This window comes from Emydura macquarii, unplaced genomic scaffold, assembly GCF_026122565.2.
Source record: "Emydura macquarii macquarii isolate MOO-44397 ecotype Brisbane River unplaced genomic scaffold, CSIRO-AGI_Emac_v2 contig_2863, whole genome shotgun sequence".
In the NCBI taxonomy this organism is placed as follows: domain Eukaryota; kingdom Metazoa; phylum Chordata; order Testudines; family Chelidae; genus Emydura; species Emydura macquarii.
This window is the reverse complement of record NW_027133000.1, coordinates 67,294-92,519: the sequence shown is the minus strand read 5'-3', so window position 1 is coordinate 92,519 and position 25,226 is coordinate 67,294. Positions and strand designations below refer to the sequence as shown.

Sequence of the window (25,226 nt, the reverse complement as noted above, 5' to 3'; positions counted from 1 at the left end):
TAAAAAGCTGGATATGAGTCAGCAGTGTGCCCTGGTTGTCAAGAAGGCTAATGGCATATTGGGCTGCATTAGGAGGGGCATTGCCAGCAGGTCACGGGAAGTGATTATTCCCCTCTATTCGGCATTGGTGAGGCCGCATTTAGAATATTGTGTCCAGTTTTGGGCCCCCCACTACAAAAAGGATGTGGACAAGTTAGAGAGAGTCCAGCGGAGGGCAACCAAAATGATTAGGGGGCTGGAGCACAGGACTTATGAGGAGAGGCTGAGGGAATTGGGCTTGTTTAGTCTGCAAAAGAGAAGAATGGGGGGATTTGATAGCAGCCTTTAACTACCTGAAAGGGGGTTCCAGGGAGGATGGGGCTAGGCTGTTCTCGGTGGTGGCAGATGACAGAACAAGGAGCAACGGTCTCAAGTTGCAGGGCGGGAGGTCTAGGTTGGACATTAGGAAAAAGTTTTTTACTAGGAGGGTGGTGAAGCACTGGAATGGGTTACCTAGGGAGGTGGTGGAATCTCCATCCTTAGAGGTTTTTAAGCTGAGGCTTGACAAAGCCCTGGTTGGGATGATATAGCTGATGTTAGTCCTGCTTTGAGCAGGGGGTTGGACTAGATGACCTCCTGAGGTCCCTTCCAACTCTAATATTCTATGATTCTATGATTCATCCCCTCTTCCCTGCAACCGTGCAAGTGGCCCCCAGCAGCCCCCTCCCTAAGCTGCATTTCTCCCCTCCCCAAAGCAGCCCCCTTCCCTGCCTCCTGCCAAGTGGCTCACGACAGTTGCTGCACCTGTAGCCAGATTGGCTGCTCTGCAGGGAAGAACAAGTAACTCCCTCCAGCCACCTGGCAGGAGCTGCAGTTCCTACACCCCATTCACCTTTCTTGCCTGAAAGGTGAGTGGGGCAAGTGAGGCAGCTTTTCCATTCAAAGAGTTCCTGAACTTTTCCTAATATTCTGATCCACACAACTGATGCATCAAAACCTAGAACTTATTATTTGGACATGTATATGTGCGTGTTTATTTGATTTTCCTAACGTTAACTGAATATATTAGGGAAAATTGTCAATGTGGCCACCAGCAAGAGTTGGTGGCTGCACTCTGAGGCACCCTAAGGCACAACAATTTTTTTTGGTGATGTCTGCACTGCAGAGTGAAATTGATTTAATTTTAGTCAACTTTCACCCCCCGAATTTACAAAGTCAGAGGCGCCTGATCACACCATGTGCATTGCGACGGGGGTCTGCGTCCCCACCGGCCATGCTTGCATTGATAATCAAAGCAGTGTACCATGGGTAGCTATTCCATGGTGCAACTACCTGAAGTGCCTTTTGGGAAGGTTGTCGTCCTCCCATGATGCAATGTTCTCCCTTCCTCCTCCCCTCTTATCCAAAAAAACCAGATGAACTTTTTTTGTGCCATTTTTCCAAACCCATCTCTGCCGCGCGCACCATTGCCAGAGAGGCATGGAGACCACTCAGCTCTGCACTATCCTTGTGAGCATCACAAACACCTCCCGACTTATCCTGCAGTATTTTCAGGGGCGATACAGGAACCTCAGCGCTGAAAATTGTGATGTTACTGAAACTGCCCTGCTACAAGCCATAGAGCGAAACAATTCCCATTTGCTGCATGCTGTCACACAGCATCTTCAGTTGGTGGAGCACCGCTTCTGGTCCCGTGACACAAGCAGTGACTGGTGGGATCGCATCGTTATGAAGGTGTGGGATGATGAGCAGTGGCTGCAGAACTTTTGTATGCGAAAGGCTACTTTCATTGAACTTTGTGCAGAGCTGTCCCCAGCCCTGAAGCGCATGAATACTTGCTTGAGACCTGCTGTGACAGTGGAGAAGCGAGTGGCCATCGCTCTGTGGAAGCTAGGAACCCCAGACTGCTACTGGTCAGTTGGGAATCAATTCGGAGTCGGTAAATCCACTGTGGGAGCTAAGAAAGCACACATTCCCTATTCTTAAAGGGGCTGTAGCCTCTTTCTGCTCCCCTTCACTGGCATGGAGTGGAGCATGTACTGCACCCTGCTCAACCTCCTCCTAGAGCGCTTGGAGTGGGGCTGGGAAACAGCTTGTTGGTTGAGTGTTTTGCAGGGGCTGCAGAGGGAGTCTGTCCTGTCATTGCTCTTCCTGGAGCTGTACCACATGGCTCAGCATGTCTGACTGATATCTCATAATATGCAACATCGCCTTTTGCATTGCATGCTCCTGCTCCTGGGTTGATTTTCTGTTTTCCATGTTCAGTTTTTTTGACAATGACATCCTCCAGGCTCTGAACTCTGTGTCAGCAGCCGCGGAGGCGTTCATTTAGTTCATTAATTCGTTGAACATTTCATGCCGAGTTGTTTTTTTTCACCTTCTAATCTGGGAAAGGCAAAAGCAGGAGTGAAGGCTGAGATGTCCACTGTAAGGAAAGCAAAGCACAAAGTTTCCATTGTTAGCTGGGCCCATGGACAAAAACAAATGTTACAATGTAAAAAGAATTCCCCTTCATATTCACAAGGCAAAGCCAGATCCGCATACCAATCTGTACCTATTGCACGGGTCAGAGTGGTGTTCCAGTCATGGTAAGTAAGGGGCTCTTGCATCCATTATAGGGAATTCTGTGTAGCACTGAATGCCCCAATCCACACTTAACGAAGGAGAAGGATCATTGGGCTCCCCTTTATCATCCCAAAAACTGGTTTGGAAGGAGGTGGTCCAAGAGGGATTGGAGATGGGTGTGGGTGAAGTGTCACTGGAGAAAAAAATAGGGGCATCCGTTCCTGGACACATAACACCCATGCCAACAATGTCATGGCTAGGAATTGTCTGTGTTGGGGTCCAGGACATTGTCCATTGCAGGGGAATAATATGTAGTGACTATATTGGTTGTGTACTGTAAACTTGTGCCATCTTCCCTAGGTGACGATGTGTGATATCAGTCTCCTGAGGGTGACACAGGTGGAAAGGGAAAATTTGCTACAAGCATCTGGGTACAGGCCTGGCCCTTATGCTGCTATGCTGTGTTCCGCTATGGTGTATGCTCATTTAATAGCAGAGTGGTGGGGAAAAGTATCCTACCGTGTGGAAGAAATGAGGCTGCCCTCCCCAGAAACATTCTGCAAAGGATTGCAGAGTACCTACATGAAGGTTTCCTGGAGATATCCATGGACGATTCTCGGAGCATTCCTGTGAACATAAATAGTCTGTTCCGGAAGTAACCCTCTGCATAAGTGGACCAACACCCAGGAAGCCCATCCCTACAAAAACACAAACTTCTTTTTTCCAAGAAATAAGAAGGTGGACTGGTGCTATAACCACAGAAATGTGATTTGTTATACACACTCACCCGATGTGCCTTCTCCGGCATCAATTACGCTGTCCTGTGTCTGACTGGGCTGCTCTGGGTGACAAACAGGTCCTGGCTCTCAGGGATAATGGATACCCCGCTTGCCTGCCCCCTGTTCTCCTCCTCGTCGTCCACAGAGTCTTCCTCATTCATCCTGGACTGGGATTCTATAGAGGTATCTATGCTGCGTGCTGGTACAGTGGTGTGTCCCTGCCCAGAATCACATGCGGCTTCTCATAAAAGCAGCACGTCTTTGGTGACAAGCCAGAACGACTGTTCGCCACCCTAGTTTTCTGATATGCCTGCCTCAGCTCTTTGATCTTAACGCGGCATTGCTGCGCATCCCTGTTGTGCCCCTTCTCCAACATGCCGCGAGATATCTTCTCATATATATCTAAATTTCTTTTGTTGGCTCAGACCTGAGCCAGAACAGACTCTTCACCTCATGTGCTGATGAGATCCAAGACCTCAGGTCGACCCCATGATGGAGCGTGTTTGAGGCATGCAGTCACCATGAGCAGTTCAGCAACAAAGCTCTCTCCATGCTAACCAAAGAGGAAATGGGAATTCAAACTTTCCTGGGGCTTCAGGGGAGGGGCTGTTTCCTGTGCACATGGCCGCAGTGCAGCAGAGTGCGAATGTCCAGAGCAGTCACAATGGAGCATTATGAGATACCTCCCGGAGGCCTATAATGTCAATTTATGTTGTGCTCTGCCTACACTGATGCTCATTTGACCCATACAATTCGACTTTAGCACTATGCCACTTGCGGGGGTGGTTTTATTAAGTCGAATTTTACTGCGATTTAGGTCGGTGGAACTGACATGCCAGTGGAGACGCATGTTTTAAGTGGTCGACGTAAGCCACGTTCCGTTGACTTACATTGTCAGTGTAGACCAGGCCCTAGTCAGGTTGTTAGTGGGACTAGTAGGGAAAGGTGTGTACACAGAGTGACTGAGATTGGCAGAATTGGGCCCAACATGATTTAAACATGTCATTCAGGATGCCATAATGCATCTCATTTTTTCACTCTTTCTCAATGTGTTTGATAGGATGTAGGGGAGAAAAAAAGACTGCTAGATGTGTTTCAGAAATGGTTGGAAATAATTAAAATTCAAGGTAATATGTATATAAACAGGGTAAAATCTAAAGGGAAAAGAAGGTAACTAATCAAAGGAGTTACAGTGTTTAAATATTTTTTAATAAAACATTTTATGAAGGATGTTTGTCTCTGTAATCTGGGATAGAACCTACACAGCTATCTTAAGGCCCAATCCTGCAAATGCTTGCTCTTGAGTATAGTACTTACTACCATGAGTAGTCCCACTGGTGTGTTTGGTAAGTGTTGGCAGGATTGAGTCCTTTTATTTGCAAGTGTTTAGCTTTGGGAGTGCAGTGAACATTTATACAGATTTCTGGGGTGTCAGAATAGTTTTTCTGTCAAAGTTACTAATTTCGGCCTATCAGCTAATGATATACATAAATTAGACTGTTTTTAGAAAAAAAGATACAAACCTGCATAGGTTTCTCCAGGCTGTCTAGTTTAGGGGAGGTGTAATTTCATACAAGTGTTAGCGCTCCTGATTTAATTTTCTTTGTATTTAACAGGTTAAAGCTCATCTTGCAGTCAGCAGTTGATGCTAACATGAATGCGCTTCGTGTTTGGGGAGGAGGAGTATATGAGCAAGATGAATTCTATGACATCTGCGATGAACTAGGAATAATGGTAAAATTCAGCTCCTGTGTTTCAAATTGACAAGAAAAAAAAACAAACAGAAAATACTGGTGTCTGAGCAAGGTAGCAGAGTTATTACTGCTACAGGAATCTGAGCTAAATTTTCAAAAGGAACTAGTAATTTATGGATACCCCATTGAGACATTATAGGGACCTCATTTTCACAAGACAGGTGCTCATCACTTTCTGAAAATTAGGGTCCTTTAAAGTCTTGCAGGTTGGGTACTCAAAAGTTAAAGTTTAAAACTTAGCCTGTTAACATTTGAATTTCCTTTTGCATGTGCTTATGTGCACAGGTGCACTCTAATGTCTTGACCTTAACATGGAATTTATCATGCATGTTGTTCTTTAGTTTCTCTAGTGTGTTTTTGTTTGTTTTAAAGAAAACAGTGGAGGTGAAAAAAAAGGGGAAGGCAGAGGCCGTGGGCAGTAAGTGTCTGCTTATAGGTACAGCACTTTCCTAATAATTATCCTGCCTTAGGTCATGGGCAGAATGTAACTGCACAGTTGCAAATAGAACAACTGTCACCTTGCCCATTAGCAAGGATTGAACTTGGGACCTCCAGAGCTGAAAGCATGAATCACTTGAGCATGAGTTTGTGGTGAAGAAGTGAGCTCGGAGCTATCACAGTGGCTCAAAAACTGCCTAAACACCACCTAACCAAAACTAAGTGCTTTCCCCAGCACCATTCTTTCCCCAGAAGAGAAGATGAGAGAGAGACTGAAGCACATATGACAGATATTAGTTTGTTAGATATTAGATATTAGACAGATACCACTGCTGGAAGGTGCTCAGATACAAAGTGATGAGTGCAGTATAAGAACCTATATCGATTAGAATCCTGTGTGGATTGGGCACAAAGGGTCACTTGTAACGTGCACCAAACAGTGGGTTACACAAACTAAAAGTGTTCATCTTTTTTCCCCTCAAATGTGGCTTAACTTAGCTTTTATTTCTTTCCTTGTGGACATTTTGGGACCTTCTACTTGTTCTCATCACTTACTCATGTGAGAGTAGCACCACTGAAACCTGTGTGGAGTGCATGAGTATTGGCTGCACAAACTGGCCCTCAGTGAGAATTTACTATCCTGCTACATTTGAATCTTATAGCTCCAGCCATTTTTTGATAATTCCAACACCAATTAAGGTAGTTGCGCTTTCCCTGCTGTAAAAAATTATTTTATTTCTTTAAAAAAATATCTCTTAACCTCAAAACAGCTGAAGAGATTTAATTCAAGCTTTCTAAAAATTTTCAACTTTGGCCTGAGACTAAGCATGGAATATCTCAGAACCAAAGGAATGTTTTTGGGAGTGCTATAAGTGAGTGTAAATGTGACTGTAAGGTGATACTGGATGCGTATCTCTGACTCACAAGGCTTTAAACACACATTGGTGGTTTTTGATGAAACTGAGTATGCCAGTGGAGCTTGACTTGTGTTTGTTATTAGAACCTTGAGAAGTGTGCCTAGAGTTGCCATTCAGCACAACATACGGGAAAACGAAACACCATGATTTTTGCAAAAGAAACATTAAATTAGCATCGTATATGAAAGAGCCTTCTTCTCTCTGTGTGCGTGTCCCTGTGTAGAAATTCTGAGATTTGCCTATACAAGAGAGAAAATTCTTAGATATTTCTTACACTGAGACGAAATTATTGGAACTTGGTGCCTGAAACTGGGCACCTAAATCTAAACAAGGGCCCTGATTTTCAGACCTTCTAAGCACCTACAATTCTCTTTGATTTGTAGGTACTTATCACCTAAGTAAGCCATTTAGCTCTGTGCCTATGCAGAACATATTGCAAGGTCAGGGCCTTATTTAGTAACCTAAATGTTGATGTAGGTGCCTAAAATTAGCCCCTCGGTCTGAAAAAATTGAACTTTGATTTTAGAGAGAGGGTTCTATGAAAATCAGCCAAGAAAATTTTTAATATTGATGACAGAATATAAATCTTCCGCTTAACTTGCCTCTCTTGCGATCTTATAAAGAGTTGGAAAATGATTCAAAGTCGAGTCATGTAATGGGGTAACATCTGAAGGAAAAAGGAAGTAACAGTTCACTGGAGCTAGTATGCTAAATACCCTGTTAGACACTTTTGAGGCAATGCTTTATAAAGGGTGTTTAGCTCTACACAATCTCTCATGGTGCCTACACAGGGTTTTGGTTTTTTTATTAGGGCCTGATTGTGCACTGATTTTTACACTTTTTTCCATTGTAAAGCTTCCATGATTTGGCATTTACTAATGGATTTTTTTAAAAATAGTTTTCAGATCTTTTAGGGAAAGACATTAAATAGTATGAAAGGTAAAAATGTACATTCATGGAATTTTAGGGCTACAATTGCTTTTAGACAATTGTAAACACAATTTTGGAGTGCAGTTTCTTAGGGTGACAAACATTTTATATATGGGACCTAGTTTTGCCCTGAATTACATCAGCGTTGCTCACATTGCAGTCATCATGAGCTGGGTAGGCATGCTATATTGGAGCACAGAGATTAGTCTTTTGCCCATTAAGGTACTATTGTTATTAAATTAGGGTGGGAATAGGTTGTCTTCATTCATGGAAGGTCTCTCACTGAAGGAATTGCTTAGCTGGCTCTCCTTTCTCTGCATGGCATCTTGCCTGGATGTATGGAATATGGCTTCTCAAGCGTGATGTTTCTGTGACAGCATTCTTCAGCAGGTCTTTCCCTTAGCACCCTGAAAATGAAAATAGAGGATCTATTAAGAATCTCAAAATCATGGAAGAGTTAAAAGGAAAATGAGTAGAAATGGATATCTTACTCATCGGACCAAAGTATGTTCAATTTTTTAGGAATTCCTCCTTTTGAGACACTAATGGAACGTCTCATTTGGGTCATGAGACTGAAATTACAAGTGATTAATTCAATCAATCTGTAATTGGTATTGGTTCATTTTCATTTCTGTATTTTTGCTGATCATCATTAAAATGCTGTTAAAATAGGTTAGGGAGTTTCTTATTTTTCTTTGAGTTGTCATGGAGGTATCTGCAGGGTGTAAACACCAAGGAGAGAGAGAGAAATTGTCTGGGGTGAACTAAGAAGGTAGAATTATACTTCGAGTGATTGCTCATATCCATTCCAATATAGGTGGGTACGCGCCCCATGCACTGGTTTCTGGAACTTTTTTGCCCTTAGCAAGCCCCGTAGGGCCAGCTCCAGTGCCCCCTGGAGTGCCGCGCTCATGCCGCGGCATATCAGGCGCCACCGGGCCTGAGGGCCCCCAGTTCCTTCTTTCCGCCTGTTGACAGTTGTTGGAATGTCTGCCCCTTGCTGAAACAGCAAGTAGCAACCCCGTTCTCGTTGTTGTATGTAGTTGATAGTGTTTAGTATAGTAGTTTAGTTAAATAGTTAGACATTAGAGTTAGAACAATAGGTAGTTAGCCCTCAGGGGCTTAAGGTTGGGCCATGCCTGGCTCAACCGGTTTTAAGACCTGTGCCGCTTGTGGCAAGGCCTTTCCTGTGAGCGATCCTCATGACCGCTGCCTCCATTGTCTCGGAGAGCAGCACTGTAAAGACAGATGTAAAATCTGCAAGGCTTTCAAGCTGCGGACCCAGAAGGAGAGAGACACCCACTTGAAGGCTATCCTGATGGAGTCCGCGCTTTGGCCGGACTCCGGACCGGCGTGATCCCCTGTGGCACCGAGTGTCTCCTCGGTGCGGAGCGCCCCACCGGCACTGGGTTCTTCCAGCCAGCAACCTTCGGTGCCGAAGAAGAAGAAGCGGCAAGAGACCGCTCACAAGGACTTCCCCATGCCGCCGGTTGGGCAGGAGGCCAGTCAGGAGATGCCCCAGCCACATGCCGTGGAGAGTACTCCGGCACCGGCATCTCCTCGCAGGGAGCCTCCCCCAACTCCTGGGTGTGGGGGAGTGCCCTTTCAAGGACCGTCAACACCAGAGGTGTTCGCCGCGGCATGCACCCTGATGGGCATGCCCACGTCTCCTTCCTCCCCTCGGCCGAGAGCGCAGGGGCTGGTGTTTCGGGGTAAACCCACACTGGGTTGCCCCGGTGAGTGGTCGAGGCAGGAGTCCAGATCTCCCCCCAGATGGTCACGGAGGGTAGGGAGTGCGGACTCCCCTCCCAGCTCCGACTCCGAGTCGTTGAGCTCCTCGACACCGCGGTACCCATGGTGGTCTCGAGGCTCCAGCGCGAGGCGACGCCGCTACAGTTCCCCCTCGCGGCGGGATTGCACGTCGAGATCTTGGGCACCGAGTCCTCCACGGCACTGGTCTCGATCCCCGGCAAGTAGCCCGGCGTGGATCCCGGTGGCTGACGAGACACGGCACGCAGCCCAGCACAGACCCCGGCACCCGACCAGACCCGACACACTCAGCACCGGTCTCGATTCCCAGCACTCGGATCCCGGCTGCAGACACCAGGCAGGTTCGGCACCAGTTCCGATCCCCAGCAAGCAGCCCGGCGCGGATTCCGGTGGCTGGAGAGCCCCAACACGCTCGGCGCCGGTCTCGATCCCAGACACGATCACCTGTGGAGGCGAAAAGAGCTCGGGCACCGGTCCAGATCCCCAGCTCGCAGCCCGGAGCGGATCCCAGTACCTGACTCCAAGCACAGGCGATGCCATTCCAGATCCCCGGCACAACCATTGGCACCGGCAGAAAAGCATCGGCACTGGTCCCGATCCCCGGGCCCTAGCCCGGTGCGGATCCCGGCACCGAAGGACTCAACATCGACGACGCCTCCGGCACCGCACCGCCACTCGCGGTCTTTGGAGTCGGAGCCGTGGCGGAGTCGTTACAGCAGGCATTGCTCCCGATCTCCTAAGGGCAAGTGCCATCGTAAAACCTCGGTGCCCAGGCGGAAATCAAATTCTAGCTCCTCCAGCCACTCGCCCCCTCTTCGGCACCGCAGACATCAGCACCGACGCTCCTCATCATCTCGGAGCAGGTCGTCGCCCAGGGCGGGCCAGGGCCACAGATCTCGTCGGCACCACTCCAGCAGCTCGGGGTCCCAAGCCCGTCCGGATGCTTCCCAGTCGGCACCAGTTCCGGCACCGACGTGGCCCCAGGGTTCATGGCAGTCGCCCTACTGGGTTTTGGTCCAGTCCTCGGTGGCCAAACCAGCACCCCCTCCTCCGAACCAGACGGATAAGGGCCCTTCCTCAGTAGAGGAATCGGACCCTCAGGAGGGTCCATCCACGGGGCCCCTTCCGCAATCCTCCTCGTCCTCCCCTGACGATGCGGCCACCAGGGACCATAGGGCACTAGTTCCTGACTTTAAGGCATACCAGGAACTGCTTAAGAGGATAGCGAGCAACTTGAACCTCGAGCTCAAGGAGCTCTCTGAGGAGGAGGACCCCCTCTTTGGTGTGTCTGGGTTGGCGGGGCCATCTAGAGTCGCTCTGCCAGTACATGAGAGGGTCTTGAAGCTGGCCAAGGCCCTCTGGCAAACCCCTGCCTCGGTTGCCCCTACATCCAAGGGCACCAAGCGGAAATACTATGTTCCCGCGGAAGGGGTTGACTTCCTCTACAACCGCCCTGCCCCAGGGTCTCTCGTGGTTGATGCTGCCAACCAGCGAGACAGGAAGGGGGTCCAGGCCAACACCCCCAAAAATAAGGATGGCAGAAAGTTAGACTTTTTCGGCCTCAAGGTCTACTCTACGGGGGCCTTGCAGCTGAGGATCGCCAACCACCAGGCGCTCCTCGGCTGTTACAATCTGAACCTCTGGTCCTCTTTGCAGAGGTTCACGTAGGGTTTTCCACAAGACCAGGCAGCAGACTTTGCCACGATCAATGAGGAGGGCGCTGCAGTGGCAGGGGCAGCCCTCCAGTCAATCAGCGACGCAGCAGACGCCACTAACAGAGCGATGGCGTCGGGCATCGTGATGCGGCAGTGTTCCTGGCTGCAGTCTTCGGGGCTGTCACAACAGGTCCAGCAGTCCATCCAGGACCTACCCTTCGATGGTGCTGGCCTCTTCTCAGACAGGACAGATGACAAACTGCACGCCCTGAAGGACTCCAGGGCGACACTGAAATCACTTGGGCTTTATACACCACAGGCCTCGAGGCATCAGTCTCTGCCACAAGGTCAACACCAGCCCCAGCCCGCCCCTCAGCCACCTCCCAGACCCGCTCAACCCTGGAAGGGTCGAGATAGATACAGGCTACCTCACCGCCGTGACTGTGGGGCCCTTGGCGGGTCCCCAGCAAGGCCCAGCCAAGGTGAACAATTCCAAGTGGCAATTTTGATGGTGCGCCCGACGGTGGCACTTTCCCTGTGCCCATGGATCTGACCCTACCATTTGCCCACAGGCTCAGGCCGTACTACGCCGAGTGGCAAAACATCACCACAGACCACTGGGTCCTTGGTGTATTCCGCAGGGGCTACGCCCTCCAGCTCATGGCCTTCCCTCCATGGGAAAGGGGAAAGGGTTCTATTCAAGATATTTCCTCATTCCCAAAGCAAAGGGGGGCCTGAGGCCCATTTTAGACCTCCGCCATCTGAACAAATTCATCAGACGCCTCAGGTTCCGTATGGTTTTCCTAGCTTCCATCATTCCCGCTCTAGATCCAGGGGACTGGTTCGCTGCCCTCGACTTGAAGGATGCTTATTTTCATATTACTATCATTCGTGGTCACAGAAGGTGCCTCCAGTTTGTGGTAGCTGGCTACCACTACCAGTTCTCGGCCCTCCCATTTGGCCTCTCGTCCGCCCCCAGGGTATTCATGAAGTGTATGGCGGTGGTGGCGGCACATCTGTGCCGCAGAGGGTCCAGATCTTCCCCTACCTGGATGACTGGCTGATTCATGGCAAGTCCAGGGCCCACGTGAGAAACAGCCTGGCACTCACCTGTGCGACATGCACCAGACTGGGGCTGCTCATCAACGAGCAGAAGTCTACTCTCATCCCGGTGCAGCGCATAGACTTCATCGGGGCCACCCTGGATGCCACTCAGGCTAGAGCCTTCCTCCCACAACCTCACTTCGAGGCAATGGCCGCCATGATCGACGATCTCCAGAGGTCCCCCACGACGACAGCCAGGCACTACCTGCAGCTGTTGGGACACATGGCAGCCTGCACGTACCTGGTGAGGCTGGCTCACCTCAAGTTCAGGCCTCTCCAGGCGTGGTTAGCCTTGGTGAACGCACTGGCCAGACACTCCCTGAACAGGGTGGTCACGGTTCCCACACAGGTCCTGACCTCCCTAAACTGGTGGTGGACTCCTGGGCAGGTATTGTGGGGAGTCCCTTTCAGAGACTTAGCCCCTTCGGTCACCCTTACCACAGACGCCTTGGATGTGGGATGGGGGGCCCACATCAGCAGTGACCTGAGCACCCAGAGGCTCTGGTCGGCGGACGAGAGGGGTCTTCACATCAATGTCCGGGAGCTCAGGGCAGTCCGCCTGGCATGCAAGGTGTTCCTCAGATTCCTGAGGGGCAGGATGGTGCAGGTCCTCACGGACAACACGGTGGCCATGTTTTATATGAACAGGCAGGGGGGAATGCGCTCCTTGACCCTTTGCCAGGAGGCCATTCGACTGTGGGACTTTGCAGTGAGGCACGACTTCCACATATCTGCCTCTCACCTCCCGGGGGTCAGGAATGACAAGGCGGACCACCTCAGCAGGTCGTTCCTACCCCGTCACGACTGGTCATTGCACCTGGAGGTGGCGACTTTTATTTTCCACAAGTAGGGTGTTCCCCAACTGGACCTGTTCGCGTTGTCCTGTAACAGGAAATGCCCGAGGTTCTGCTTGCTCTGGGGTTGCGAGCCGGACTCCATCTCTGACGCATTCCTCATAGATTGGACGGGGGACCCTCGTGTATGCGTTTCCCCCCATTCCACTACTGCCCAAAGTCCTCTTGAAAATCAAGAGGGACAAAGCGGACGTGATACTGATCACTCCGGTCTGGCCGAGGCAGCATTGGTTCAGTATGCTGCTGGACCTGTCGATCGCCCCACTGCTGCCGCTCCCAAGGCAGTTCGGTCTGCTCTCCCAGGACCGGGGTCGCCTGCTGCACCCGAACCTGGACTCCCTCCACCTGACAGCATGGAGACTTTGTGGCTAACAGAGGGAGAGAGGGCCTGCTCGACGCAGGTCCAGCAGGTTCTGCTGGGCAGCAGGAAACCTTCCACTCAGGTGGTGTACCAGGCCAAGTGGAAGCTCCACCTTAAGCTCCAGGGTCTAGCGCTGGCCTCCCTGAAGGTGCACCTGGCGGCCATCTCGGCCTTCCACCAGCCAATGGAAGGGAGGTCACTATTCTCACACCCCATGTCGGTGAGGTTCCTCAAGGGGGTGGAGAGGCTGTACCCGCAGATCCGTGACCCTGTGCCTCCCTGGGACCTGAACCTGGTCCTCGCCAGACTGATGGGACCGCCCTTCGAACCCATGGCTACATGCCCGCTGCTCGTCCTGTCATTGAAGGTAGCCTTCCTGGTGGCCATCACATCGGCTCGGAGGATCTCCGAGTTAAGGGCTTTGACTCGGAGCCCCCCTACACTGTCTTTTATAAAGACAAGGTGCGGCCGAGACCCCATCCGGCCTTTCTGCCTAAGGTGGTGTCCCAGTTCCACTATAACCAAAATATCTTCCTCCCCGTGTTCTTTCCCAAACCGCACGGGTAGGAGGAGGAGCGGAGATGGCATTCACTGGATGTGAGACGAGCCCGGGCTTACTACATCGAGCATACAAAGCCGTTCCGGAAGTTAACGCAGCTGTTCGTGGCCATGGCAGACCAGATGAAGGGCTCACCTGTCTCCACTCAGTGCATCTCCGCCTGGATCACTGCCTGCATCAGGACCTGCTACGAGCACGCGAAGGTACTGCTTCCAGGAGCTGTGACAGCGCACACAACCAGAGCCCAGGCCTCGTCGCTGGCCTTCCTGGAAAGAGTGGCCCTGCAGGACATCTGCAAAGCAGTGACCTGGGCATCGGTCCGCACCTTCACATCCCACTACACCGTCGTCCAGCAGGCGAGAGAAGACATGAGATTCGGCAGGGCCGTGCTGATGAGAGCAGCTCAACGCTGACTCCTACCCGCCTCCAAGGTATGGCTATTTAATCACCTATATTGGAATGGATATGAGCAATCACTCTAAGTAGAAAACAGGGTTGCTTACCAGTAACTGTTGTTCTTCGAGATGTGTTGCTCATATCCATTCCACACCCACCCTCCGTCCCCGCTGTCGGAGTCGGCAGAAAAAAGGGACTGGGTCAGGGCTGGCGGCACCTGATATGCCGCGGAATGAGCGCGGCACTCCAGGGGGCGCCGGAGCTGGCCCTACGGGGCTTGCTGAGGGCAAAAAAGTTCCGGGAACCAGTGCACAGGGCCTATATTGGAATGGATATGAGCAACACATCTCGAAGAACAACAGTTACTGGTAAGTAACCCTCTTTTCATTGTATTAAAAATAAGCAAAGAAAAACTTACATTTTTCTGATGTTTAAACTTTCTGATTGTGGGATCTGTGGAGTAGTTTGCCAAGAGAAGGTGATGATTTGAGTCAAAGCTGAAACTGGACTGGACAGAAAACTACAAAATATATAGTATGGAATAATCTTGCACTGGGTTTGAGGGAATATAGACTAGGTGACATAAAGGCTTTTCCCATCTTTTTGTCTATTTAGAATGATGACAAGATTTTCAGGGTAGGGTTTTATCTTTCTGTACAGCACCCAGCATGTTTGGGTCACTACTCTAATTTAACAAAAAATGAGATGATGTTTCTTAGCTGTAAATGTCAAAGGCTAGTAATAGGGTATTCGCAGCTGAGAGCCTTCACGTCTGGAACTCATTGACTTCGGGTATGTCTACACTGCAGACTGAAGTTGATTTACTTTAAATTTTAGAAGTCGGAGGAGCGTAATCACACCATGCTCCTTGCACCTGGTTCTTCTGTCCCCACTCACCACGCTTGGGTGGGCATTCTAAGCAGTGCACCATGGGTAGCTATCCCACAGTGCAACTAGCTGCAGAGGCTTTTGGGAAGCTTGTCGTCCTCCCATGATGCAACATGCTCCCTCCCTCTCCCGTCTTGTCCCAAACAAACTGCAAATGCTTTTTCATGCCGTTTTTCAATGCTGCGCGCACGCCATTGCTGGAGAGACATGGAGTCCGCTCAGCTCTGCACTATCATTGTGAGCATCACAAATACCTCATAATGTACCCTGTAGTATTTTCAAAGATGAGATAGGAGCCGCAGCACAGAAAATAGTGATGTTACTGAGGCTGCCCTGCTACAAGCCATTGAGTGGAACAATTCCCGTTTGCTGCAGGCTGTCCTGCATCATCTTCAGTCTGTGGAGCGCCGTTTCTGGTCCCAGGAAAAAAGCACAGATTGGTGGAATCGCATCATTATGAAGGTGTGGGATGATGAGCAGTGGCTGCAGAACTTTCGTATGCGAAAGTCCACTTTCTTTGAACTCTGCGTGGAGCTGTCCCCAGCCCTGAAGCGCGTGAATACTCGCTTGAGACCAGATCTGACATGGAGAAGTGAGTGGCCACTGCTCTGTGGAAGCTGGCAACCCCAGACTGCTACTGGTCAGTTGGGAATCAATTCGGAGTCAGTAAATCCGCCATGGGAGCTGCTGTGATGCAAGTGTGCAGAGTCATCAATAGGCTTCTGCTAAGAAGGGTAGTGACTTTGGGAAACGTGCAGGACATAGTGGACGGGTTTGCTGCAATGGGGTTCCCAAACTGTGGGGGGGGCAATAGATGGCACGCATATCCCTATCCTAGCACCTGACCACCTTGCCACAGAGTACATAAACCGGAAGGGATACTTCTCAGTGGTGTTGCAGGCCCTTGTGGATCACAGGGGACGTTTCACTGACATCAGTGTGGGGTGGTCTGGAAAGGTGCATGATGCGCACATCTTTAGGAACTTGGGTCTGTTCAATAAGATGTAGGCGGGCACTTTCTTCCCTGACTAAAATATAAACATTGGGGATGTGGAAATGCCAATAGTGATCCTGGGGGATCCTGCCTACCCCTTGCTCCCTTGGCTAATGAAGCCCTACACCGGGCACCTGGACAGCGAGAAGGAGCGTTTCAATAACAGGTGGTGGAATGTGCATTTGGCCATTTCAGAAACATGGTGGTGGAATGTGCATTTGGCCATTTAAAAGCCAGATGGAGATGTCTGCTTACTAGGCTTGACATCAGTGAAAAGAACATCCCATCAGTTATATCTGTGTACTGTATGCTCCATAATTTGTGTGAAACAAAGGGGGAAAGATTCCCCCAGGGTTGAGCCATGGAGGCTGATAGGCTGGCTGCAAATTTTGAGCAACCAGAGTCCAGCGCTACTCTCAGAGCCTACCGCAGAGCGCTTTGGCTTCGGGAAGCATTGAATAACTGGTTTTGCAATGAACTGCAGTAATGTATGTCTGTGCTGTGCCTTTATTTCCCATCCCCCGCCATCACTTCAGCAGCCCCCTCCCCTTCTCGCCCCACCCAAGCTATGAATGAATAAAGATAGATATTTTTTAATGCTACAGAGTTTTATTTGTGACCCGTTATAATGGGGGTAAAGGAGGATAACTTCACATTGTAAAGTGTCACTGTGCAAGCAACTGTGGTTGCGTGCAGTTCTTAAAGGAGCTGTCGCATCCTTCTGCTCGCCTCCACCAGTGTGGAGTGTTGCACGTACTGCACCCTGCTTGGTCTCCTCCGAGACCACTTGGGGGTGGAGGCTGATAATAAAGCGGTAGGCGGCAGAGCATTTTGGAGGGGCTGCAGATGGAGTCTGTCCTGCCGCTGCTCTTCCTGGAGCTCTACCAGATGCCTCAGCATGTCAGACTGATCCCTCATAATACGCAACATCTCCTGTTGCGTATCACACTCCTGCTCTTGTACAGATATTTTGTGTTCCATGTCCATGTCTAGTTTCTCAGACAAGGACATCCTCCAGGCTCTGAGCTCTGTGTCAGCCACCGCGGAGGCATTCATTAGTTCGCTGAACATGTCATCCCGCAGTTTGTTTTTTTCCCGCTTCCTAATCTGGGAAAGTCTTTCAGCTGGAGTTCAGCAAGAGGAGCCAAAGGCTGAGGTGTCTACTGTTAGATAAGCAAAGCACAAAGTTGCCATTGTTAGCTGAACCAAAGTAATAAAGAAAATGTTACAATGTAAAAAGTACTCCCCTTCATGTTCACAAGGCCAAGCCAGATGCGCATTCCATTCTGTACATCTCGGACGTGTCGGGCTAGTGTTACAGACATGGTAAGCAAGGGGCCCTTGCATCTGTTATAGAGAGGCTTCATTAGCACTAACATTCACAATCCACACTTGAGCAAGGAGAGAGACCACCAGGCTCCCTTGTAATATGCCAAAGACCGGTTTGGGAGGAGGTGGACAGAACAGCTTAGAGGACACTGCGGGTGAATTGTAGCGGCAGAAAACATAGGGCAACCAGTGTATCGACCCATAATGCCCATTGCAACAGTACTAGGACTAAGAATAGTCTTGGGAAGGTGCCTAGGGACCCCATCTACGGTAGAGGAATAAAACGGAGTGACTGTATTGGTCGGGTACTTTAAACTTGCGCCATCTTCCCTGGGTTACCATGTGAGAGATCAGTCTCCTGAGGGTAACGCAGGCGGAAAGGGAAGATTTGCTGCAAGCATCGGGGTACAGGCCTGGCCTTTATGCTGCCATGCTGTGTTCTGTGATGATGCCTGCTCATTTAATAGCAGAATGGTGGGGAAAAGTATCCTACCGTGGCAGAAGAAATAAGGCTGCCCTCCCCAGAAACCTTCTGCAAAGGTTAACAGATTACTTACATGAAAGTTTCCTTGAAATATCCACAGAGGATTCTCAGAGCATACCTCTGCACATAAATAGTCTGTTCCAGGAGTAACCCTCCTTTGAAGTTTGCCACCATCTAGTTAGACCCTCCCCTCAAAAACACAAACTCCTTTTAAGAAGCTGGACTGGGGACATAACCGCAAAAAAAAGATTTGCCACACACACTCACCAGATGTGCCTTCTCCTGCATCTTGATCAGTCCCGCTGTCCTGTGTGTGGCTGGAGTGCTCTGGGGTAATGAACAGGTCTTGGCTCTCAGGGAGAATGGATACCCCAGTCTCCTGCACCCTGGTCTCCTCATCCTCCTTGTCCACAGAGTCCTCCTTATTCATCCTGAACTGGGATTTCTTCATAGGTATCGATGCTACGTGGTGGCACAATGGTGGGGTCACCACCGAGAATTGCATGCAGCTCCTCCTAAAAGCGGCATGTTTTGGGCAAGGAGCCAGAACTGCTGTTAGCTTCCCTAGTTTTCCGATAAGCCTGCCTCAGCTCTTTGATCTTAACGCGGCACTGTCGCTGTTGTACCCCTTCTCCAACATGCTGCGAGATATCTTCTCATATATATCTACATTTCTTTTGCTGGCTCAGAGCTGAGCCAGAGCAGACTCTTCGCCCCACAGACCGATGAGATCCAAGACCTTTGGTCGACTCCAAGCTGGAGCGCGTTTGGTCCGTGCATTCGCCGTGAGCAGTTCAACTACAAAGCTCTCTCCATGCTGTCTAAACTGGAAATGGGAATTCAAACTTTCCTGGGCCTTGAGGGGAGGGGCTATTTTCTGTTTACCTGACCACATTACAGCAGTGTAAATGTCCAGAGCGGTCAAAATGGGGCATTATGGGATACCATCTGGAGGCCAATGGCGTCGATTTACTTTGCGCTCTGCCTACACTAACACAAATTTGACCCATGGAATTCAGATTCAGCACTATGCCATTTGCAGAGGTGGTTTTATTAGGTCTACTTTTACTGTGCTTTAAATCGACAGTACTTACGTGCCAGTGGAGATGTATACTTTAGGGTGTCAACATAAGCGACATTATGTTGACCTCCACTGCTAGGGTAGACCAGGCCTTCAAAACTTCTTGTAAGATGTATCTGTTTACCCATGCTTTCTCTGAAGGGATACATTGAATTGTGGGAGGGTCTGGGTTTTTTTCTTCTGATGGATGGGGGAGTTCCTTTCATATCACTTTTTTCCTGTCAGTCTGCTAATTTAATTTGATCATGTATTTTATATGTTATATTGGGAAGTGGGCCTAGAGTGTTACAGTAGCTGTACTTTAAAAAATAAAAAAAAATAAATAAACACAGCAGTGAAATGACTTTCTTCTGCTAATAGGCAACGGGGATTTGTTGCTCTACTAATGGGTGTATGCAAAACACACCATAAAAGCCATAAAAACTCTGTTCACTTAGGGACAGAGTCTTCCACCTTTATTCATGCTGAGTAGTATATGGCTTCCAAGTATTGAAAGCAATGGACCTACTTGCAAACCACGAGTAAGGGTGGAAGAATCTGGCTCATCATGATGAAGAACTGGTTTAAAATACTAAAACTGAGGAAATCAACTCTGGGTGTGTATGTGCATGTGAAAGTTTAGCTCATCTGGAATGTAGCGGTTTTGGTGACACCTGCAATATTCATGTACAATGAGTAAATTAAAATTTTCTACCTCATCTTTTCTTGACGACAAATAATTGCATCTGAACCAAAGTCCATGTGAACTGAAAATAATGTATTGTTTAAGTGTAGAAATACATTTGCTGACAGATTTTTATTGCTTTATAGATCTGGCAGGATTTTATGTTTGCATGTGCCCTTTACCCAACCGACCAGAACTACTTAGAATCCGTAAGAGCAGAAGTAACTCATCAGGTATGTTATTCAATCGCATCAAGGACCCGCAGTCCCAGGGACTAACAGTGTAATCCTGTTAAGTTTCTGTTACTCATTGTCTGATATGAGCTTCTTGAAAGGCTACTATGTGCACTTAAGTAACAAACACACAAAAGCAAGAAAATGGAGTGAGGCCTGTAAAGAAGCAAGACAAAACATGGTGGGCAGAGGAATATAGAGGTCATCCTAGGGGTAACAAGAGGTCCACCTGTCCTGTCTTCCCACTCCACACCTCTGCTTGTACCTATTTTAGGAGAAGAGGAGATTATGTATTTTGCTGGCCTGGACATTGCATCATTTTTTTTTTTTTTTTTCTGGCCAGGCAAGGAAGTTGTTTTTTGTAGGTTGAAAAAAGTGCTATCTTACTCCTTGTGGAAGAGTAAAGATGAAAACACGAAATATTTTGTTCTTTTATAGTCTACCAAAAATGTGAACTTCCACTAGTTTCAAAGATGTGCAAATTTAGGACTTGGTTCTACAAACCCACGAGTAACTTTACTCATGTGAGTATTCCCTTTGAAGTCAGTCTGAAGTAAATTTACTGACACACCTATTTGCTGCATTGAATCCTTATTTCCATGGCTGTAATAGTACTGTATCCTTTGGAACCTTTCATATTTCTCGTCATTGAGATCACTTCAGCAGGTGTAGAAACCAGCCAGTGTGGTTTAAATTCTGTGCAGGTTGCATAAACATGAAAAGATATCCTGTTAAAGAGAAGTAATTGCATTTTAATTTTGAAGCTGTGACTTCTATTTCAGGTAAAGAGATTAAAATCTCACCCCTGCATCATTTTATGGAGTGGAAACAATGAAAATGAAGCAGCAATTGCAGACAACTGGTTCTCCATACCACATGCTGAGATGCAAGTTTATTTAAAAGACTATGTGACACTTTATGTGAAGAACATCCAAGAAATTGTTCTTACTGTAAGTGAAATTTTCAGGGGAGTACCCTCCCCCCACCAATTGTCTTGCAAAACTCTGTAATTTGTGCAAAATTTCCTTGAGTGGTTTAAGGGAATAGATTTACAGAAGACATATGGACTTGCTGGCGACAATACGTAAAAGCTATGGTGTAGCCTGCTATGATTGGTTTCATTGCAATTTTTGCAGCTTTTCTTCCTATTGTGGAAGTTTTAGCGTTTCAGTTGATGTCATATAGCGGTATCTGCTTGTAGTGAAGTTATTTACAGTGAAATATAGACACAGAATGCAAAAATGAGACCTGTAATTTGCCACCAGTGCCCACTGATGAAGCTCCACTGACTATGGTAGGAGCATAAAGCAGGTTTAGAGGACATGCTGGCAAAAATGCCTGCGGCCTGTGCACACTGCTGGCACCAGTAAAGCTTGTATTGCTTCTAGACGTGTGATGCAGGACTTGCCTCAAATTCTCAGTGTGGATGCAGCAGTAATGAAACCTGCTCCATTTTAATCAGGTGCCATTGCAGTAATTCCAGATGAAATGCTGCATTCAAAAGGGATTATCAAATCCTACTTTACCTTTGTTTTGACTGATCAGAGGATGAGGGAGAAGACTGATGAAAAAGAAAACCCGTTGGAGGGATAAGGATGAGTAAGAAGGCCTCTCTCCCAGTCTTGCTGCAGGAACTCTCAGGGTATGTCTATATTGACTTTGCCACCGTTGGATCGATCTTTCTGGATCGATTGAGCGGTCAGTGTAGACCCACTCAATCAGGAAGTTGACCTTAGTAAACCACCCCCTCAAGTGGCGCAGTGCAGTGAAGACGGCGTGCAGAAGGGACGCACAACAGTGGACGGGAGTTACGCAAGCTACTCTGCGTAACTCCCGTCGATTGCTGCCGAATCTCCAGGCAAGTGTAGACCAGGGCTCTGCAGGAAATGGAGGAGTCAAGCTGGTTTACCTGTTCCCTTCTTGGAATTAAGTCCCCTCAACATCTGGCAGTGCCCCCTACAATTGCAGGAGTAGGAGGGAACCTGCCACCACTTGTGATGAAGACCTCTCTCTCCTCTTACAGTGAAACTCCATTGTTTTTGTAAAAGGGTGAGCTTCAAAGAGAGAGTGGACTGAGGGGACTGAAAGTTGCCTGTGTGACAGCAATAAAGACTAAGTTGTTCTACATGGCATTTCATTCCTGAATAGCTATGTAGAGAGTTATGCCTGAACCACAGATGAATGGCTTTGATCTCTCTAGTTAGCTAAAATATACAGTATGCAGTACAGAGATATGCAAAGTGAAACTGACACTATGCCAATTAAAACATCTCTCTCCAACCAAGAAATATGAATTTTCCACCCTGCAATAGCTATGCCCTTGTCTCTCTTGCTTCCTGACTCATAGGCTACTTTAGAATATGATGATGTTGGACTAAACTGTTTTACTGGCTATGCTGAAATTACAGTTGGTGCATACCACCATGAATTTCCATGCACCAACCCAGGCAATCAAAGTGTAATCTAAAGATAATACAAATTTTGTCATTAGTGATTGCATGCTACTGGCTTTCAGGAGCTTGTAGTGCTGTTCTAGTCCTGGAAATTTAAGGGTACAGGGGGAACGGGTAAAAGAAGTTCTGAGAGAAACTGCTCTATAAGGGTCAAGCTGCTGATAAACCAAAATGGCTGATGTTATATACTTGACAAATTTCTGCATTAAAGCATAAATCGAACAAGTGCATATGGACAGCATTGCTAATGTTTACGATTACTGTCAATGTTAATCAAAATTGTAAAATGAGCTCAAGAACTGCATAGTCCTGACTAGTGTCTTGGCCAAAACAAGTCTCTGCTCAAAATTGATTCATTTGTTGTTTATTAACAATAACAACATAGCGGACTGAGACACTTTATAAAAATATGTAATGGATGGAGGTCACTGCCCTGGAGAGTTTTACGTAATCTAATTCTAACAAATGTGATTTAAATTCTGTAATTAAAACAGCTATCTACTGTAAATGCTATTATTGTTTTAGTTTCAACACATTCAATAGGAATACAAAGGTATATATTTTGGTTATCATTTTGGGCAAAATTCTCCAGTAAGCTACACGTAGAAGAATGCACACACCATTGTATACCTGTGTTTGTAGGTTTCTAGGTTTCTATCATTTCTATGATCATGTTAGACATTATAATTTTTGTCTAGTCAGTCACCTGATTTGAATGCATAATGTCTCCAATCCAGTAAAGCACTTAAGCATCTGCTTCACTTTAAGCATATAGATAGATTTTTAAGACCAGAAGAGACCGTTAAGATCTTCTGGTCTGAACTCCTGCATAACACAGGCCATGGAATTTCACCAAGCCATTTTTCCATAAGGCCCATTCATTACATCTGGCTGAGCTAGAATCTATCACTTAGAAAAACATCTAGTCTTCATATCAAAGCTTCAACAATGGAAAATGTAGCATGTTGCTAGGTAAGCAGTTCCAATGAGTCACTGTTCACACTGTTAAAAATGAGTGAATGGGACTACTTACGATTAAACTGAAGCGTGTGGCTAAGTGCATTGCTCTGTTGGAGCCAATAGTGGTTACTGTGAATGTAGAACCTTGGGCTTCCTTTACTGAAAATGTGTCCCTAAATGTTTTATAATTGCAAAGAAATCTTTCAGTAGTTGGCACTGATAAGAGGCGGTGTGCAGTAGTGGTTATAAATATATGTAATTTGAAACAACTCTAAATCATGCCCTTCATAAAGTTGCATCTGGACTAAAATGCACAGCCAGGCCAAACAAAGCCAAAGCACAATTCTACAAATGACTATAGACAGCACACCTTGACTGTATTAGGACTAAGGCTAGTTGGTTGTCTGTAACCGGGAGGTGGGGAGGAGAGAGGGGAATCTTGGCATTGCCACTGCAAAAAATGCTGCAAAAGTAATAGTTTTACTTAAAGGAAAGGTCTCACCACACAAATATTAGCGATCACTTTATTTTTCACTAGAAGTGCTTTAAATAGCTGTCATTAATGATGTAGAAGCATATAAAGATAGCCAATCCCTTGATCTGCAAGAGAATCCCTTTTGCCAACATTTTTAAAACTGCACTTTAGTTTCCAAATTCCTCTCCACTGAGTGAATCTAAAAAGCATACACTGTACTAGCAGATGAGGTCTACAAGCTTCCATGGGCAAGAAGTAGCTGGATTCCTCCCGCTTTATAACTTATTCATTCACAGCTAGAGTTGGGTACACTGAAGATAGTCTCCACTTTCTGTCTTGGGCTTCATAAAGTACTAGTTATGAATTACGGGCCAGACTGTTCAATTTTTCACACTGCTCATAGCAAGGGCCAGTGCATAACTACACTGCCCCGGGAGGACAAATGGTAGACGTATTTCAGAGGAGTACAGCTCTTCCAATTGTATCCCTATTGCATTATGAGGAGAGGAGGTAATTTATGATACCACTTGAATGGGATGCAATACATTCCTCCCTCACAAATGTGTCCAGCCAATTCTGCTGTCTTTAGTAGGAGGGGGCAGTGGGGCTTAGTTTTCTCCCTGCCCTCTACTTCTTCAGAGGGAGCATCTGTCTGGTACCTGTGGTATCTGATTCATATAGTGCTTACATAGCCAGGCCTGCAGGGGGCCTGGAACAATTTTTGTAGTGGAGGCGCTGAGATGGATGGAAACCACTTCAAGCCAGGGGGTGCGGTAGCACCCCTAGTTCCAGTACCTATGCATGCCAGGGTTGAGGAAGCATAGAAATGGAAAGCATGAGTACATCCTGCTAGGCTTCTGATTCCAGGAATTAAAAACGATTAAATATAAGGGAAGTGATGAATGTCAGGGCACAAAAGCAAAATGTTTCCTAGGCCGTGACTCAGCAATTTGGCAAAGGCATTTTGGTTTCACTTCCCAAAATATGGTCTGGAAATGTTCGAACCATTCACTTTATTATGGTGTGTTGTTTTGTTTACCCAGGAGGATAAGAGTCGTCCTTATATTACATCCAGTCCTACAAATGGCGTGGAGTCCGTTAAAGAAGGCTGGCTGTCCCAAAATCCGTACAGTACCCATTATGGTGACACTCACTTTTATAACTACCTCAGTGACTGCTGGAACTGGACCGTGTACCCTAAAACTCGGTTTGCCTCCGAGTATGGATTTCAGTCCTGGCCCTCCTTCAGTACGCTGGAAAAGGTGAGGCATAGCTTCCATTTTCACAGCTTTCCCCCTCACTCTTCCCTTTTGGTCTTGACAGTGAATCACTGGCCAAGAAACCCTGGGTCCCTGACGATAGTTGAAAGAGGAAATGTTAGCTTTAATATGAGAGGTTGAGGGAGAGTGGGATGAACTTCTTCCCTCTTTTAATACATTAAATTTGGTTCCTCTCACGGTAGCCAAGATAAATGCCCACAGTCATAATTTATTACCATAGGCCATTATTGCAGTGTCAGAGTCCACAGCATTGCTATCATTTATTATAATCTGTCAATGTTTTTAAAATTGCTTTTCCAGTTTTAAACAATTGGTGACATGCTC

The 25,226-nt window shown here is 47.5% G+C and overlaps 1 protein-coding gene across 1 annotated transcript in view; it reads left to right on the top strand.

The window, feature by feature from the left end:
- Positions 1–25,226, top strand: part of MANBA (mannosidase beta) — a 77,482-nt gene that overhangs the window by 33,652 nt on the left and 18,604 nt on the right. The window contains exons 9-12 of the mRNA XM_067568262.1: positions 4,940–5,057; positions 19,648–19,734; positions 20,517–20,684; positions 24,666–24,884. Coding sequence (XP_067424363.1) covers positions 4,940–5,057; positions 19,648–19,734; positions 20,517–20,684; positions 24,666–24,884 — 592 coding nt within the window. The remainder of the gene's footprint in view (positions 1–4,939; positions 5,058–19,647; positions 19,735–20,516; positions 20,685–24,665; positions 24,885–25,226) is intronic.